Source organism: Heptranchias perlo, chromosome 12 (genome assembly GCF_035084215.1).
Source record: "Heptranchias perlo isolate sHepPer1 chromosome 12, sHepPer1.hap1, whole genome shotgun sequence".
Lineage (NCBI taxonomy): Eukaryota > Metazoa > Chordata > Chondrichthyes > Hexanchiformes > Hexanchidae > Heptranchias > Heptranchias perlo.
Genome location: NC_090336.1, coordinates 20,997,209 through 21,014,968, shown reverse-complemented (window position 1 = coordinate 21,014,968; position 17,760 = coordinate 20,997,209). Strand labels below are relative to the sequence as shown.

General features: G+C 45.6%; 1 protein-coding gene across 4 annotated transcripts in view; it reads left to right on the top strand.

The window, feature by feature from the left end:
- The window catches only part of slc22a18 (solute carrier family 22 member 18), a 93,694-nt gene that overhangs the window by 49,817 nt on the left and 26,117 nt on the right, over nt 1-17,760 (top strand). For all 4 annotated transcript variants that reach the window (XM_067993750.1, XM_067993747.1, XM_067993749.1 and 1 more), the window contains 3 exons: nt 4,136-4,251; nt 6,181-6,291; nt 13,646-13,746. In XM_067993750.1, coding sequence (XP_067849851.1) covers nt 4,136-4,251; nt 6,181-6,291; nt 13,646-13,746 — 328 coding nt within the window. The remainder of the gene's footprint in view (nt 1-4,135; nt 4,252-6,180; nt 6,292-13,645; nt 13,747-17,760) is intronic.

Below are 17,760 nucleotides of genomic sequence, written 5' to 3'. Positions count from 1 at the left end.
AACATAGCCACCCCACCTCCCCTTCCTTCCTGCCTGTCCTTCCTGATTGTTAAATACCCTGGCATATTTAATTCCCAGTCGTTGTCACCCTGCAGCCATGTTTCTGTAATGGCCACAAGATCATACCCATACGTAGTTATTTGTGCCGTTAACTCGTCCATTTTATTACGAATGCTACGTGCATTCAGATAAAGAACTTTCAAATCTGTTTTGTGACGCTTAGTTCCTGCTTTTTCCTTTTTTAACACTTTACCTATTACTCCATACCTTCTGTCCCTTCCTGTTACGCTTTCCTCTCTCTCCCTGCTCAGGTTCCCAACCCCCTGCCACTTTAGTTTAAACCCTCCCCAACAGCACTAGCAAACACTCCTCCTAGGACAGCGGTCCCGGCCCTGCCCAGGTGCAGACCGTCCGGTTTGTACTGGTCCCACCTCCCCCAGAACCGTTTCCAGTGTCCCAGGAATTTGAATCCCTCCCCCTTGCACCATTCCTCTAGCCACGTATTCATTTGAAATATCCTCCTATTTCTACTCTGACTAGCACGTGGCACTGGCAGCAATCCTGAGATTACTACCTTTGAGGTCCTATTTTTTAATTTACCTCCTAACTCCCTATATTCTGCTTTTAGGACCTCATCCCCTTTTTTACCTATATCGTTGGTGCCTATGTGCACCACGACAGCTGGCTGTTCGCCCTCCCCCTCCAAAATGTTCTGTAGCCGCTCCGAGACATCCTTGATCCTTGCACCAGGGAGGCAACACACCATCCTGGAGTCTCGGTTGCGGCCGCAGAAACGCCTGTCTATTCCCCTTACAATTGAGTCCCCTATCACTATAGCTCTGCCACTCTTTTTCCTCCCAGCCTGTGCAGCAGAGCTACCCGTGGTGCCAGGAAGTTGGCTGCTGCTGCCTTCCCCTGATAAATCATCCCCCCCAACAGCATCCAAAGTGGCATATCTGTTTGAGAGGGGGATGGACACAGGGGACCCCTGCACTACCTGCCTGCATCTCTTACTCTTCCTGGTGGTCACCCATTCACTTCCTGCCTGTATACCCTTTACCTGCGGTGTGACCAACTCGCTAAACGTGCTATCCACGAGTTTCTCTGCATCGCGGATGCTCCACAGTGAGTCCACCCGCAGCTCCAGCTCCGAGATACGATCGGTCAGTAGCTGCAGGTGGACACACTTCCCGCACACATGGTCGGCAGGGACACTGGTAGTGTCCATGACTTCCCACATCTTGCAGGAGGAGCATATCACGGGTGCGAGGTCTGCTGCCATGACTTGCCTTAGCTGAGTTACCCCTTTTAAATTACGTTGAAATTAGAAAATGTTAACTATACTAGGGACCTAGGTTCACTTAAAAAAAAAACACTATCTGCTATAAAACCTGCAGATCTTCCCTTTCTTATTACTTTACTTACAGTAAAATGGTAGAAATACTCACCTGAACCTACTCACCAATCAGCTGCCTCCCCTGTGCCGCGTCACTTTCTGACTGGTGACGTCACCCCGAACTGCCGCTGGTCTCAGAGTCTCGCTCTCAGAGTAAGCTCTGGTCTCGCTCTCTCCGCGCTGTTTATATCTCCGCTCTGGTCTCGCTCTCCCCCGCCGCTCACCGACTGGACTCTCGCTCTCTCCGCGCTGTTTTTATCCCCGCTCTGGTCTCGCTCTCTCCCGCCGCTCACCGACTGGACTCTCGCTCTCTCCGCGCTGTTTATATCTCCGCTCTGGTCTCGCTCTCTCCCGCCGCTCACCGACTGAACTCTCGCTCTCTCCGCGCTGTTTTTATCCCCGCTCTGGTCTCGCTCTCTCCCGCCGCTCACCGCTCTCAGGTCCACTACCGCTCTGCAGGAAAAGCAAGGCAAAGCAGCACCTCCTTCCCCCACTTCACCAAACTCCCACACGTACCGAACTCTCAGCACACTGTGTTGTCCTCACAGTTATCACTGTTTTTTATCTGAAGTTGGTCGTGTCAGCACTATGTTTTATCTGTGCTGACACGACCTATGCTGAGTTCAGACCATTATAAATTGGGGAAATACATGTGATGATCCAAAAATTCACATTTCCAAATAAATGGGTTATTAGCTACATGAAATAATGGGTTAAAAAATCCCAGAAGGGAATGCTGATAGGGTTATATGAAGCAGGGAGGGAGGAGGCTCGTTTGGAGCATAAACCTGTTGGGCTGAAAGGCCTGTTTCCGTGCTGGACATTCAATGTAATTTTATATAGTCAACTTTCAGATTAAAGGAAATCCCTGCTACTTATATTAACACAGTCGACAGCAATTTTAAGTGAGTGAACCAACATGATCTAGATCAAATCAAAAGCAAAATACTGCGGATGTTGAAATCTGAAATAAAAACAGAAAATGCTGGAAATACATGGCACGTCAGGAAGCATCTGTGGCGAGAGAAACAGAGTTAATGTTTCAGAACCAGAAGAAGTAAAGATTTAAGTTTTTAAGCAAGCACAGAGCCAGGGAAAGGTCGGAGGGGGAGAAGGGGAGGGGAGGAAAGAATGAAAGGGAAGATCTGTGGCGGGCAGGGCAGGAGTGATTAAATGACAAAAGGGATGATGGTGCAAGGCGAAGGGCTTGGTAATGGGACAAGTAAAGAAACAAAAGATGGGTCTAGAGGAGCTGTAAATGGCAACAGCAAAATCATTACCAGCACCTGCTGTCCAAAAAAAATGGGAGCAGTGGTTATTATTAGAAGTTATTGAAATCAATGTGGAGTCCAGAAGGTTGTAAAGTGAGCTTCATTGGAACAGTGTAGGAGGCCGAGGACAGAGAGGTCAGAGTGGGAGTGGGATGGAGAATTAAAATAACAAGCGACCGGAAGCTCAGGCTCACGCTTGCGGACTGAACGGAGGTTTTCAGCAAAGCGACCACCCAATCTGCGTTTGGTCTCCCCAATGTAGAGGAGACCTCATCGTGAGCAGCGAATACAGTATACTTAATTGAATGAAATACAAGTAAATCACTGCTTCACCTGGAAGGTGCGCTTGGGGCCTGGACGGTGGGAAGGGAAGAGGTTAAAGGGCAGGTGTTGCATCTCCTATGCTTGCACGGGAAGGTGCTATGGAAAGGGGAGCGGGTGTCCGGGGTGGTGAAAGAGTGGATCAGGGTATCTTGGAGGGATCAGTCCCTTCGGAATGCTGAAAGGGGTGGGGAGAGGAAATTGTGTTTGGTGGTGGCATCGTGCTGGAGGTGGCGGAAATGGCAGAGGACGATCTGTTGAATGTGGAGGCTGGTGAGGACAAGGTGGGCCCTATCGTGGTTCTGAGAGGGAGGGGAAGGGTGAGGGCAGAAGTGCAGGAAATGGAACGGACACTGTTGAGGGCCCTGTCAACTACAGTGGAGGGGATTCCTCGGTTGAGGAAAAAGGAAGACCAATCGGAAGCACTGGTGTGGAAGGTGGCATCATCGGAACAGATGCGACGGAGAAACTGGGAGAATGGAATAGAGTCCTTGCAGGAAGCGGGGTGAAAGGAAGTGTAACCAAGGTAGCTGTGGGAGTCGGTGGGCTTATAGCAGATATTGGTTGACAGCCTATCCCCAGAAATGGAGATAGAGAAGCCAAGGAAAGGAAGGGAAGAATCGGAGATGGACCATGTGAAGGCGAGGGAGGGGTGGAAATTGGAAGCAAAGTTGATGAAATTTTCCAGTTCGGGGCGAGAGCAAGAAGTGGCACCAATACAGTCATCAATGCACCAGAAAAAGAGGTGAAGGAGGGGACCTGAGTAGGATTGCAACCAAAGAATGTTCCACATGTCCCTCGAAAAAGCAGGCATAGCTAGGATTCTAAAGGGTTCCCATTGCGACACCTTTTAATTGGAGGAAGTGAGCGGAGTCAAAGGAGAAGTTGTTCAGTGTAAGAACAAGTTCAGCCAGGTGGGGGATGGTGGTGGTGGAGGGGGACTTGTTGGGCCTAAATCAAAGATCTAGATCAAAGATGTCTTTGTGTACTAAGATCAAAGAAGCAAACCTCTTTTGATATCTAAATCCGATGTCTCTGCCTGAAGTCTAATTAAAGGGAAGAATGTAAATGCTCCAATTGATGACAGGTGTATGATGCAAACTTATGAAGCCTGTGTTTTTGATCTAACTTTTGTTGCCTCCTTCAGGGAGTCATTTGCAGCCTATGTTGCAGCAGCTGGATCTGTCCTTAACACCATTGTAGTATTGAAATACATCCCAGCTCGTACCAAACCTGTGGCGTTGACAAAAGAAAATAAATCAGGTCAGTTGAAGTTTGTGTGTCACAGCACCTGTCCAAACATGCATAGCTAATCTTGTGCGAGTCTTTGAACATTCATATTTCTGTCCTTTTTTCTGCTTTTGCAGTTTTCTCCCCTTAGCCTTCCAGTTCAGAAGGCTTTGATTCGTGGTAAAGTGTGATTCCGCAGGCACCAGGTGCCCTCGACATTTCACCCAAGTAGCTATTCTTTACATGTAAATCTGGACATTTAGTATTGAGAGGTGACTTAATCATGGAAGTCCACTGAAGCCCGACCTGCAGCATTCAACCCCTGCAATACTTGTGGGAATCCAGCAGCGGTTGAATGCTGCAACCAAGAATGTGATTCCTAACCAAACTTTCTCCTCTCATACCTAAGCAATACCAAGACCAGTTGCAATGCCTCAACTGCTCCGTTGCCTTTGATCAGCTACCTCGGCAGAGAATGGGAATTGAATCTGGGAGGTTTTCACACACAGGACAGTAGAAATCTGGAACCCTCTGTCCCAAAGGTCTGTGGATGCTAGGTCAACTGAAACTTTTAAGATTGAGATCGATAGATTTTTGTTAGGGAAGGGTATCAAAGGATATGGATCAAAATCGGGTAAGTGGCGTTGAGGTACAGATCAGTCATGATCTAATTGAATGGCGGAACAGGCTCAAGGGGCCGAATGGTCTACTCCTGTTCCTATGTTTTACTCTGTATGACTTATTACTACGTCGAGTCAGTACCTTTACACACTGCGCCATTGGAAAAGCGTGATATTTTTTCTTATTAAGGCATGCAATAATGGTACTGACAACACAACTCTTGCGCAGGGATAGTGAGTGGCATTGTTGGGTACACATGACCCTTTCACCTGTGAAATGTGGATTTGTGCCCAGCCCGGACTAATGGAATGAAAGTCTCTGCTTTCTGCTGGCTGTTTGGATCTCTTGTGAGCTGAATTTGGGCAGTCTCAACCCAATCCCTAGTAGATACAAGTACAACAACCACAACAACTTGCAATATAGAGCACCTTTAATATAGTAAATGTTCCAAGGTGCTTCACAGGAGCGTTATCAAACAAAATTTGACACTGAACCACATAAGGAGATATTAGGATAGGTGTCCAAAAGTTTAGTCAAAGAGGTAGGTTTTAAGGAACGTCTTAAAGGAGGAAAGAGAGGCAGAGAGGTTTAGGGAGGGAATTCCAGAGCTTAGGACCTAGGCTGCTGAATGCACGGTCGGCAATGGTGGAGTGATTAAAATCGGGGATGCACAAGAGGCCAGAATTGGAGGAGCGCAGGGATCTCGGAGGGTTGTAGGGCTGGAGGAGGTTACAGAGGTAGGGAGAGGCAAGGCCATGGAGGGATTTAAAAACAAGGATGAAAATTTTTAAATCGAGGCGTTGCTGGACCGGGAGTCAATGTAGGTCTGAGAGCACAGGGATGGTGGGTGAACGGGACTTGATGCGAGTTAGGATACGGCAGCAGAGTTTTGGATGAGTTCAAGGGGTGGAAAATGGAAGGCTGGCCACGAGAGCATTGGAAGATTCAAGTCTGGAGGTAACAAAGGATTATTCAGTATAAATTGGCATTACTTTGGCAGCTTCATTTAGAGAGACTTAGAAGGTTTTTTTCTGAGCAAAATGCATTTGTGAGGAAATTTTCCTCTCTCCCCGGTGCCTGCAGCAGCGTACGTTTATAAAACAATAAGCAACTCCCCCAAAGGATTTGTGGGTAAAGGCACTATTTGGCTTGGTACTAAACCACACAGAATTGAAAGTCCCAAATTCAACACCAGGATTATGCTGAGACAGGGGAGAAAAGGAAAGAAAACTGGGTTGGGGGAAGGAATGGTGGGCAGCAAAAAAAACACTAGTGAGAGTATGTTTGTGAAACAAGGAGTATGCACAACACTGAGCAGTGACATACTCATTTCTGTTTTAGAAACGGCCTCCAGTTGGAATATCTTCAGTATGAAAGAAATCTTCAGACTACTGAGCATCCCTGGAGCTGCAGGAATCCTCACCATTAAAACCATCGCTGGACTGCCCATGGGTAAGTCATCTTACTGTACCTGTATGAATATAAAGGAGACAGCCCCTGGGTAAATCTCCTTGTGAACTTAACATGCATTAATATAATGCGCACTGCACTGGGTAGCTGACGTCACTTTGTGCATGTTTATATAATGGGTACTACGACGTTGAGTGACCTCACTTGCTGTCTATTATATAATGAGCGCTAACCATGGGTAAATTACCTTGATTGCTGTTTGTACTTTTCTGTGTTTTTTTCTTAAGGGTATAGCTCAGTCGGTGCTGTTCAATACTTCACCTGAGTGACCATGTGTAAGCCCAAACATTGAGTGTTGGCACTAAACCATGGGGGAGCAGCATCGCTGAACCCTCCTGATCCTGAATTGGCAGTGTCGATTTCCAACTCCTGATTTGGCAAGCAAATTTCCTAGGTGCAAATACTCCAGACAGAACAATGGAACAGTGCCGTCAGGAGGTTTATCTGCAACATCAGGAGTTCGGTTGGTAGACGGTGCGGTCAATCCCAGACCTTCCCAGGTTGGGAACCTTGTAAGATGTGTGAGTAGAAATCCCATTGACATGGATCTGTGGAAATTGGGCCAAAGAATACAGAAAACCCCACAGTACGGAATCTGAAGGTGAATGAAGTTGCTCGGGCAGCCATCTATGGCAAAGGAGAGACTGTCCACAGTAAACTGGGCAAATCTGTTAATGGGTAAAACGACTGATGATCAGTGGGAAATGTTTAAAGAAACATTTAACATGATACAGAATCGGTTTATACCCCTGAGGGGCAAGAACTCTACTTGCCAAAAAAAACAGCCATGGACAACTAAGACATAAGGAAAGGGCATACAATAAGGCAAAAAATGGCACAGATCCTGGCGAATGGGAAAGATACAAAGATCAACAAAGGGTCACAAAACAGATAGTAAGAGCTACAAAAAGAGAGTATGAAAAGAAACTTGCAAGGGATATCAAAACCAATACGAAGAACTTTTATAGTTATATTAGGAAAAATAGGGTGGTCAGGAGCAGTGTTGGCCCCTTAAAAACTGAAAGTGGGGATATTGTCATTGACAATGGGGAAATGGCGGACATGTTGAACAATTACTTTGCGTCAGTATTTACAGTCGAAAACGAGGATAGCATGCTGGAAATCCCAAGAAATATTGAATCGGGGACAGGGACTCAATAAAATTAACATAAGTAAAACAACAGTAATGAAGAAAATAATAGCACTAAGGAGTGACAAATCCCCAGGACCAGATGGTTTCCATCCCAGGGTTTTAAAGGAAGTAAGTGAGCACATTGCAGATGCCCTAACTATAATGTTTCAAAGTTCTCCAGATTCAGGAACTGTCCCTCTAGATTGGAAAATTGCACATGTCACTCTACTTTTTAAGAAAGGAGAGGGAAACCAGGGAATTATAGAAGAGTTAGCCTAATATCTGTTGTGGGGAAAATGCTGGAGTCTAATTAAGGATAGAGTGACTCAACACCTCTCAAATTTTCAGTTAATCAGAGAGAGTCAGCATGGATTTGTGAAAGGTAGGTCGTGCCTGACAAACCTGATTGAATTTTTTGAAGAGGTAACTAAAGTAGTGGACAGGGGAATGTCAATGGATGTTATTTATATGGACTTCCAGAAAGCATTTGATAAAGTCCCACAGAAGAGACTGTTAGCTAAGATAGAAGCCCATGGAATCGAAGGAAAAGTATGGACTTGGTTAGGAAGTTGGCTGAGCGAAAGGCGACAGAGAGTAGGGATAATGGGTAGGTACTCACATTGGCAGGATGTGACTAGTGGAGTCCCGCAGGGATCTGTCTTGGGGCCTCAATTATTCACAATATTTATTAACGACTTTTTAAAAATTTGTTCACGGGATGTGGGTGTCGCTGGCGAGGCCGGCATTTATTGCCCATCTCTAATTGCCCTCGAAAAGGTGGTGGTGAGCCGCCTTCTTGAACTGCTGCAGTCCGTGTGGTGAAGGTTCTCCCACAGTGCTGTTAGGAAGGGAGTTCCAGGATTTTGACCCAGCGTCGATGAAGGAACGGCGATATATTTCCAAGTCGGGATGGTGTGTGACTTGGAGGGGAACGTGCAGGTGGTGTTGTTCCCATGCGCCTGCTGCTCTTGTCCTTCTAGATGGTAGAGGTCGCGGGTTTGGGAGGTGCTGTCGAAGAAGCCTTGGCGAGTTGCTGCAGTGCATCCTGTGGATGGTACACACTGCAGCCACTGTGTGCCGGTGGTGAAGGGAGTGAATGTTTAGGGTGGTGGATGGGGTGCCAATCAAGCAGGCTGCTTTATCTTGGATGGTGTCGAGCCTCTTGAGTGTTGTTGGAGCTGCACTCATCCAAGCAAGTGGAGAGTATTCCATCACACTCCTGACTTGTGCCATGTAGATGGTGGAAAGGCTTTGGGGAGTCAGGAGGTGAGTCACTTGCTACAGAATACCCAGCCTCTGACCTGCTCTTGTAGCCACAGTATTTATATGGCTGGTCCTGTTAAGTTTCTGGTCAATGGTGACCCCCCAGGATGTTGATGGTGGGGAATTCGGCGATGGTAATGCCGTTGAATGTCAAGGGGAGGTGGTTAAACTCTCTCTTGTTGGAGATGGTCATTGCCAGGCACTTGTCTGGCGCGAATGTTACTTACCACTTATGAGCCCAAGCCTGGATGTTGTCCAGGTCTTGCTGCATGCGGGCACGGACTGCTTCATTATTTGAGGGGTTGCGAATGGAACTGAACACTGTGCAGTCATCAGCGAACATCCCCATTTCTGACCTTATGATGGAGGGAAGATCATTGATGAAGCAGCTGAAGATGGTTGGGCCTAGGACACTGCCCTGAGGAACTCCTGCAGCAATGTCCTGGGGCTGAGATGATTGGCCTCCAACAACCACTACCATCTTCCTTTGTGCTGGGTATGACTCCAGCCACTGGAGAGTTTTCCCCCTGATTCCCATTGACTTCGATTTTACTAGGGCTCCTTGGTGCCACACTCGGTCAAATGCTGCCTTGATGTCAAGGGCAGTCACTCTCACCTCACCTCTGGAATTCAGCTCTTTTGTCCATGTTTGGACCAAAGCTGTAATGAGGTCTGGCACCTCGTGGTCCTGGCAGAACCCAAACTGAGCATCGGTGAGCATGTTATTGGTGAGTAAGTGCCGCTTGATAGCACTGTTGACGACACCTTCCATCACTTTGCTGATGATTGAGAGTAGACTGATGGGGCGGTAATTGGCCGGATTGGATTTGTCCTGCTTTTTGTGGACAGGACATACCTGGGCAATTTTCCACATTGTCGGGTAGATGCCAGTGTTGTAGCTGTACTGGAACAGCTTGGCTAGAGGCGCAGCTAGTTCTGGAGCACAAGTCTTAAGCACTACAGCTGGGATGTTGTCGGGGCCCGTAGCCTTTGCTGTATCCAGTGCACTCAGCCGTTTCTTGATATCACATGGAGTGAATCGAATTGGCCGAAGACTGGCTTCCGTGATGGTGGGGATATCGGGAGGTGGCCGAGATGGATCATCCGCTCGGCACTTCTGGCTGAAGATGGTTGCAAACGCTTCAGCCTTGTCTTTTGCACTCACGTGCTGGACTCCGCCGTCATTGAGGATGGGGATGTTTGCAGAGCCTCCTCCTCCTGTTAGTTGTTAATTGTCCACTACCATTCACGACTGGATGTGGCAGGACTGCAGAGCTTTGATCTGATCCGTTGGTTGTGGAATCGCTTAGCTCTGTCTATAGCATGTTGCTTCCGCTGTTTAGCATGCATGTAGTCCTGATTTGTAGCTTCACCAGGTTGGCACCTCATTTTTAGGTACGCCTGGTGCTGCTCCTGGCATGCTCTTCTACACTCCTCATTGAACCAGGGTTGATCTCCTGGCTTGTTGCTAATGCTAGAGTGAGGAATATACCGGGCCATGAGGTTACAGATTGTGCTGGAATACAATTCTGCTGCTGCTGATGGCCCACAGAACCTCATGGATGCCCAGTTTTGAGCTGCTAGATCTGTTCTGAATCTATCCCATTTAGCACGGTGGTAGTGCCACACAACACGTTGGATGGTGTCCTCAGTGCGAAGACGGGACTTCATCTCCACGAGGACTGTGCGGTGGTCACTCCTACCAATACTGTCATGGACAGATGCATCTGCGACAGGTAGATTGGTGAGGACGAGGTCAAGTAAGTTTTTCCCTCATGTTGGTTCGCTCACCACCTGCCGCAGATGAAGGCATTGAAAGTCTCATATCTAAGTTTGCCGATGACACAAAGATTGGTGGCATTGTAAGCTGTGTAGATGAAAACATAAAGTTACAAAGGGATATTGATAGATTATGTGAATGGGCAAAACTGTGGCAAATGGAATTCAGTGTAGGCAAATGTGAGGTCATCCACTTTGGATCAAAAAAGAATAGAACAGGGTACTTTCTAAATGGTTAAAAAGTTAAAAACTGTGGATGTCCAAAGGGACTTAAGGGTTCAGGTATATAGATCATTGAAGTGTCATGAACAGGTGCAGAAAATAATCAATAAGGCTAATGGTATGCTGGCCTTTATATCTAGAGGACTAGAGTACAAGTGGGCAGAAGTTATGCTGCAGCTATACAAAACCCTGGTTAGACCGCACCTGGAGTACTGTGAGCAGTTCTGGGTACCGCACCTTCGGAAGGACATATTGGCCTTGGAGGGAGTGCAGCGTAGGTTTACTAGAATGATACCCGGACTTCAAGGGTTAAGTTACGAGGAGAGATTACATAAATTGGGGTTGTATTCTCTAGAGTTTAGAAGGTTAAGGGGAGATCTGATCGAAGTTTATAAGATATTAAGGGGAACAGATGGGGTGGATAGAGAGAAACTATTTCCGCTGGTTGGGGATTCTAGGAGTAGGGGGCACAGTCTAAAAATTAGAGCCAGATATTTCAGGAGTGAGATTAGAAAACATGTCTACACACAAAGGGTGGTAGAAGTTTGGAACTCTCTTCTGCAAACGGCAATTGATACTAGCTCAATTGTTAAATTTAAATCTGAGATAGATAGCTTTTTGGCAACCAAAGGTATTAAGGGATATGGGCCAAAGGCGTGTATATGGAGTTAGATCACAGATCAGCCATGATCTTATCAAATGGCGGAGCAGGCTCAAGGGGCTGAATGGCCTACTCCTGTTCCTATGTTTTCTTCACAGGGTGAAGAATGCTCAGGAAGAAAATCATTGGGGCAGCTAAACACAACCTGCAAAAAAAAAAGGGGGATGTGAGACAGCATTTCATAATTGAAAAGTTACCAGAAGATAAAAGAAATGCATTTAGCTGCCAGACTGGAAGAGCTGCAGAAGGAAGCACTTGGGAGACAAGCCGCCTGAATCTTACAGAGCAAAATGTAGCAGAGCTTTTCTGTGGAGTTTGGGGAAAGGGTCAGAGGACCAGATGTTGGGAGCCTCTCCTCAGCTTCTAGTCTGTCTATATTTTTATATTAAATTCCTATGTTGACAAACTTTCAGTGGTATAGAAAACTGCACGGTGGAAGCATAGCTCCAAAGAGCCAGTAATGCAACAGTTTTGTGCTTGGAAACAACAGAGGATTGGTTGGGGGAGGCTTTGAGGTCATATCTGCTGCACCACAGCCCATCCTGCAGTTGGGATTCTCAAACATTTGGTTAGCAATCAATTGATTAAGAATGAAGGAATCGTGCGGAGCCTGGATGATTGACATGAGCATGTATGATGGCATTTTTGGCTGTACCTTAGCTATTTGTGGAATGAAATAATTTATTGTTCAGGTATGCAAAGATTTTAGGTGTAGCTGTCCATGTCAACATTTGCGGTTCATACCTTTAGCCTAGGGTTTCTAAGGATGCCTAGTATGGTAACAACCTTCCCTGATGTAATGCTAAACTATTCAGTTTTGAAGGATGCAGTTCTGATTCTGGACTTTGGGGGCAATAAAATCAGACAAAATTCCCAGTTCTGATCACAATCCAGTGATTCCTGCTGTAAAGTGGATATATGTGGATGACAGGTGAGGGAAAGATCAGGCCCTGGACGAGCAATAGCACGACCAACACTACAACCAGTGTAGGCTCACACATAAAGACTGGTGCTTGAGTGTGATAACTGGAGCACTCTTGGTGCCCTTGGAACTGTGCCACAGTATGAGGCCGAGCCTTCAAAAGAGGAGAGCATATAATTTAAAAAACAAAATGTCAAAAAACTGTTGAGTTTCTCTTGCTGTTAGTATTTAGTCTCTGCAAGTCCAGTTAGCAACCGTCTTTAGCAAATTCTTTGTGACCTGAATGCAGTCCCACCTGATTGCTAGTCTGATCCCAGCATAATCCCTCTAAAGTGCTTGGAAATAACTTGGAAATTAACAATTCTTGTTACTTTCATGGCTCCTGGTTAAGTTGTGGCAATTACAGATGAGTGTCTATGTCACTGCAATAACCTGACACAAGTTAGGAAGAATATATTATCTGCATCTCCAGAAGATCCTTATAATTTTCACTTATCTGGTATACCATATGGTGTTGATCTCTCCCCCTTCCACTCCTCCCCTTCTCTCTCGTTCCCATATCACCCCAAATGGCCATTCGTTATGATGAGTCTAAACAGTGAGCATTGGCAGGCTATTCCTCTGTGGAAAGCATTGCAGCTGAGCCCAATCCTGTCCTCACCCAACACCCACATATGCACACTTTCTAACAGGGTTCACTGGATAGAGATCAGGAGCAGCAACTGTGGCTAATTTTTCCCACCTTCCTAGGAACACTGAATCGAATTTCTAGCATTTGTAACAATTTAGCATTCTCCGAGCAGCTAACTCGTGAATTGAAGTTGGGATCCACTAAATGACAGGTTATCCTACTAGGCCATCAAGGAAGTTCTCCTCCTTTTCTATTTTACAGCATTTGCTACCTAAATAATTGGTGCTCTTCTGATGAATATCTACAGTGCTTATTGGAACTCACCTAGAGATTAGCAAAAAAAAAAGTGGGATCAAACACAACTGCAGAGGTCATCCTACCAGCCTCACATTTGCTTGTGAAGAATGTGGGAGTGGCACAATTTTAAAAAACTAATTTAAGTGGACCTTTCTAACAGTCATGTTTTACCACTGCAATTTATGATGGAACAGCTATAATGGAGACACGCAAACTACTGGTTAAATTAGTTCTAAATTATTTGGGCAATCCAAGCAAAATGTAAGGGTGTAGTTGTCTGCACAAGGTTAAGGACCACCCCAAAACTCATTTTGATTGGGTGGAGAACTTGTCCAAATCGAAGTACATGCTGCAAAATATAGCCACAGATCTTGTACACCTGAAAGGTGTTGAGACCTTGCATAACCTAGCTTTCTTGATCTTTTGCAGGAGTGTTCCAGAGTATGTTTTCGGTCGTTGCTATGGACCATTTCAAACTGGAAGCGAAGTACAATGGCTACCTCATGGCTTACATTGGTGTGTTGCAAATGGTAAGGGACATTACGATACTCTCTCCAGCATTTCAGTGCTGAGCAGTACTGGAGATAACTGCAAATACCTGAAGAAATGGCTATTCCCACACCATTTGGCTCAATATTTAAGAAATACTGTATTGTATCTGAAAATTTCAATATTAAACCTTTAATGGTTGAAAGGTACCAGACAAATCTTTCCCTTGCCCCCTTTTCACCAATGTTTTCATCAGAAAATTGGATTGGGACTTGCCATTCATATCTAGGGTTCCATATGTGATACCTAAGTTAGCTTGCGTTGAAAGATCTTTATTGGTAACCGAGCTGGTCTGCACAACAGGACCTCAGTACAACACTGACCAAAGTGTAACAACTCCCATTTGCCAAGACTGAGTCAGACATAGAGATGCGTTAACTAACACAACTTTATTTAACAATGTTTATTATAACCCAATAAATGGGTTAAGTACTCATGATTACAGCAAAAGTGGACTGATCTTTAATGTCAGTTAACAAAATCTAGATTATCGTGTGCAAATGTAAGCTTAGCGGATCAAATTATCTCCGCCATAGCTGGGTTTTACTTGGTAACAATATAACAAAGTTTTATGTTCAGCGTCCCAAAATTATAGTACAGGCTTAACAAGATTAAGTATCACATTCTATATTCAAAGTATCACTGGTAAATTTCCAGTTTTCCTTTGTGGCGTGAGCACAGGATCAGTTTTACCTTCCTCTGTGATTCTTTGGCTTCACCTCTGGGAACTCATCTAGTGAGTCATTGGGACCAATTTTCCTGAGCATTCCCTGGGCCCTAAAAGTCAGGAAAAAGAGGCATGACCTGGATTGCCAGGTCCCTGCTCCTCTAACACTGCCCAGGGATTTCTGCGGCTTTCCTGGGAGGGGAGCAGAGCCTGGCCTGCAGCGGAAGTTGGCATAGGCCAGACAGTCTCATTTAAATGAGGTGGAAGGGGGTGCTTGATGGGAGCCCCAGTGCAGGGGCACCCAGAAAAGATGGCACTGTGGCCTGCCCAGGATCCCTGATGACTACCTGGATTGGTGCCATATAGCCCAGAAAGGTTCCAGGTTCAATTTCTGATCTTTGCTGAATCCAGCATCGGTCAGGCAGCAGTTGCGACGTTACAACTGCTCCCAACTTACCTGGACTAAGAAGCAGAAAAATTGGCCTAGTTTCCTGCTCCTGATCATTATCCAGTGACTTCTGCATGCGCGCGTGCATGTGTGTATGTATGTATTTATACGTTGGGTAAGGACAAGATTGGGCTCGCTGTGATGTCTCATTTTTATTCTTAACACCAACTTCAGCAGAGTTCCCGTACAGCATCAATGTGACATTCCTCGAATGAGGCTGGAAGTTTAATGCCAAATTGTGGGCAATTTTGTGCTCTGATTTCACATGCACTGGGAACTGGGTAGACTGCCCCAAACTCATTTCACATAGGACCTTTTTAGCCAGTAGAAAGAAAGGAGTCTTTTATTCCATCAATTGGGGCTGAATTCAGACCTAGATCGAAGAAATAGAGGGGACAGTGTTCTAGGACACTGCGCATCATGGAGTTGTCAGAAGGATGAACTGTTGTATGATACTACCCATAGAATCATAGAAAATTTATGGCACAGAAGGAGGCCATTCGGCCCATAGTGTCCATGTTGGCCGAAAATGAGCCACCCAGCCTAATCCCACTTTCCAGCACTTGGTCCGTAGCCCTGTAGATCACGGCACTTCAGGTGCACGTCCAGGTACTTTTCAAATGAGTTGAGAGTTTCTGCCTCTACCACCCTTTCAGACAGTGAGTTCCAGACCCCCACCTCCCTCTGGGTGAAAAAACTTTTTCTCACCTCCCCTCCAATCCTTCTACCAATCACTTTAAATCTATGCCCCCTAGTTATTGACCTCTCTGCTAAGAGAAATAGGTCCTTCTTATCCACTCTATCTAGGCCCCTCATAATTTTGTACACCTCAATTAAGTCACTCCTCAGCCTCCTCTGTTCCAAAGAGAACAACCCCAGCCTATCCAATCTTTCCTCATAGCTAAAATTTTCCAGTCCTGGCAACAGCCTCGTAAATCTCTTCTATACCCTCTCCAGTGCAATTACATCCTTCCTGTAATGTGGTGACCAGAACTGTAAACAGTACTCAAGCTGTGGCCTAACCAGTGTTTTATACAATTCCGGCATAACCTCCCTGCTCTTATATTCTATGCCCCGGCTAATAAAGGAAAGTATTCCATATGCCTTCTTAACCACCTTATCTACCTGTCCTGCTACCTTTGGGGATCTGTGGACATGTACTCCAAGATCCCTCACTTCCTCTACACCTTTCAGTATCCTCCCATTTATTGTGTACTCCCTTGCCTTGTTTGCCCTCCCCAAATGCATTACCTCACACTTCTCTGGATTGAATTCCATTTGCCACTTTTCTGCCCACCTGACCAGTCCATTGATATCTTGCTGCAGTCTACAGCTTTCCTCCTCACTATCAACCACACAGGCAATTTTTGTATCATCTGCAAACTTCTTAATCATGCCCCCTACATTTAAGTCCAAATCATTAATATTTATCACAAAAAGCAAGGAACCTAGTACTGAGCCCTGCGGAACCCCACTGGAAACAGCCTTCCGGTCATAAAAACACCCATCAACCATCACCCTTTACTTCCTGCCACTGAGCCAATTTTGGATCCAACTTGCCACTCTCCCTTGGATCCCATGGGCTTGTACTTTTTTGACCAGTCTGATTTAATTGAGGTGTACAAAATTATGAGGGTCCTAGATAGAGTGGATAGGAAGGACCTATTTCCCTTAGCAGAGAGGTCAATAAATAGGGGGCATAGATTTAAAGTGATTGGTAGAAAGATTAGAGGGGAGCTGAGGAATTTTTTTTTCACCCAGAGGGTGGTAGGGGTCTGGAACTCACTGTCTGAAAGGGTGGTAGAGGCAGAAACTCTCAACTCATTTAAAAAGTACCTGGATGTGCACCTGAAGTGCCGTGATCTACAGGGCTACAGACCCAAGTGCTGGAAAGTGGGACTAACTGGGTGGCTCATTGTCAAAAGCCTTGCTAAAATCCATGTAGACTACATCAAATGCACTACCCTCATTGACCCTCCTTGTTACCTCCTCAAAAAATTCGATCAAGTTAGTCAGACACAACCTTCCCTTAACAAATCCATACTGACTGTCCTTGATTACTCTGTACCTTTCTAAGTAATGGTTTATCCTGTCCCTCAGAATTGATTCCAATAATTTGCCCACCACAGAGGTTAGACTGACTGGCCTGTAATTACTCGGTCTATTCCTTGCTCCCTTTTTAAACAATGGTACAACGTTGGCAGTCCTCCAATCCTTCGACACCATGCCTTTATCCAGTGAGGATTGGAAAATGATGGTCAGAGCCTCTGCTATTTCCTCCCTTGCTTCTTTTAACAGCCTGGGATATATTTCATCCGGCCCTGGTGATTTATCTACTTTCAAAGATGCTAATCCCCTTAATACTTCCTCTCTCACAAAGTTTATCCCATCCAATATTTCACACTCCTCCTCCTTAACAACAATGTCTGCATTGTCCCTCTCTTTTGTGAAGACAGACACAAAGTGTTCATTAAGAACCATACCAATATCTTCCGCCTCCCCATATTGGTTACCTTTTTGGTCTCTTAATAGGCCCCACTCTTTTCTTAGTTATCCTCATGTAGCAGAATGGCTCCTTTCCAGTATGCAATTTTGAATATCCTGCTGCGAAGAAAGCTAGTCCTTTTTTGGATCTGAGAGATATCCTCCAGTGAACAGCAGGCTAGATGGAGGTAGCAGAAAGATTCAATACTGCTTCACCAATCATGGAATCAGGTGAGGGAAAAATGTGCTGGTCTCTGAAAGGGTCCAAGGTAAGTGTGTTCACATTTTGTTTAATGTTACAATTTCACACAACAATGCATGTTACTAGCATTTCACTATAAGTTTGGTGAAGCATCACAGGGTAGAATGCAGAGCACTAGCAGCTATTCTTGTACT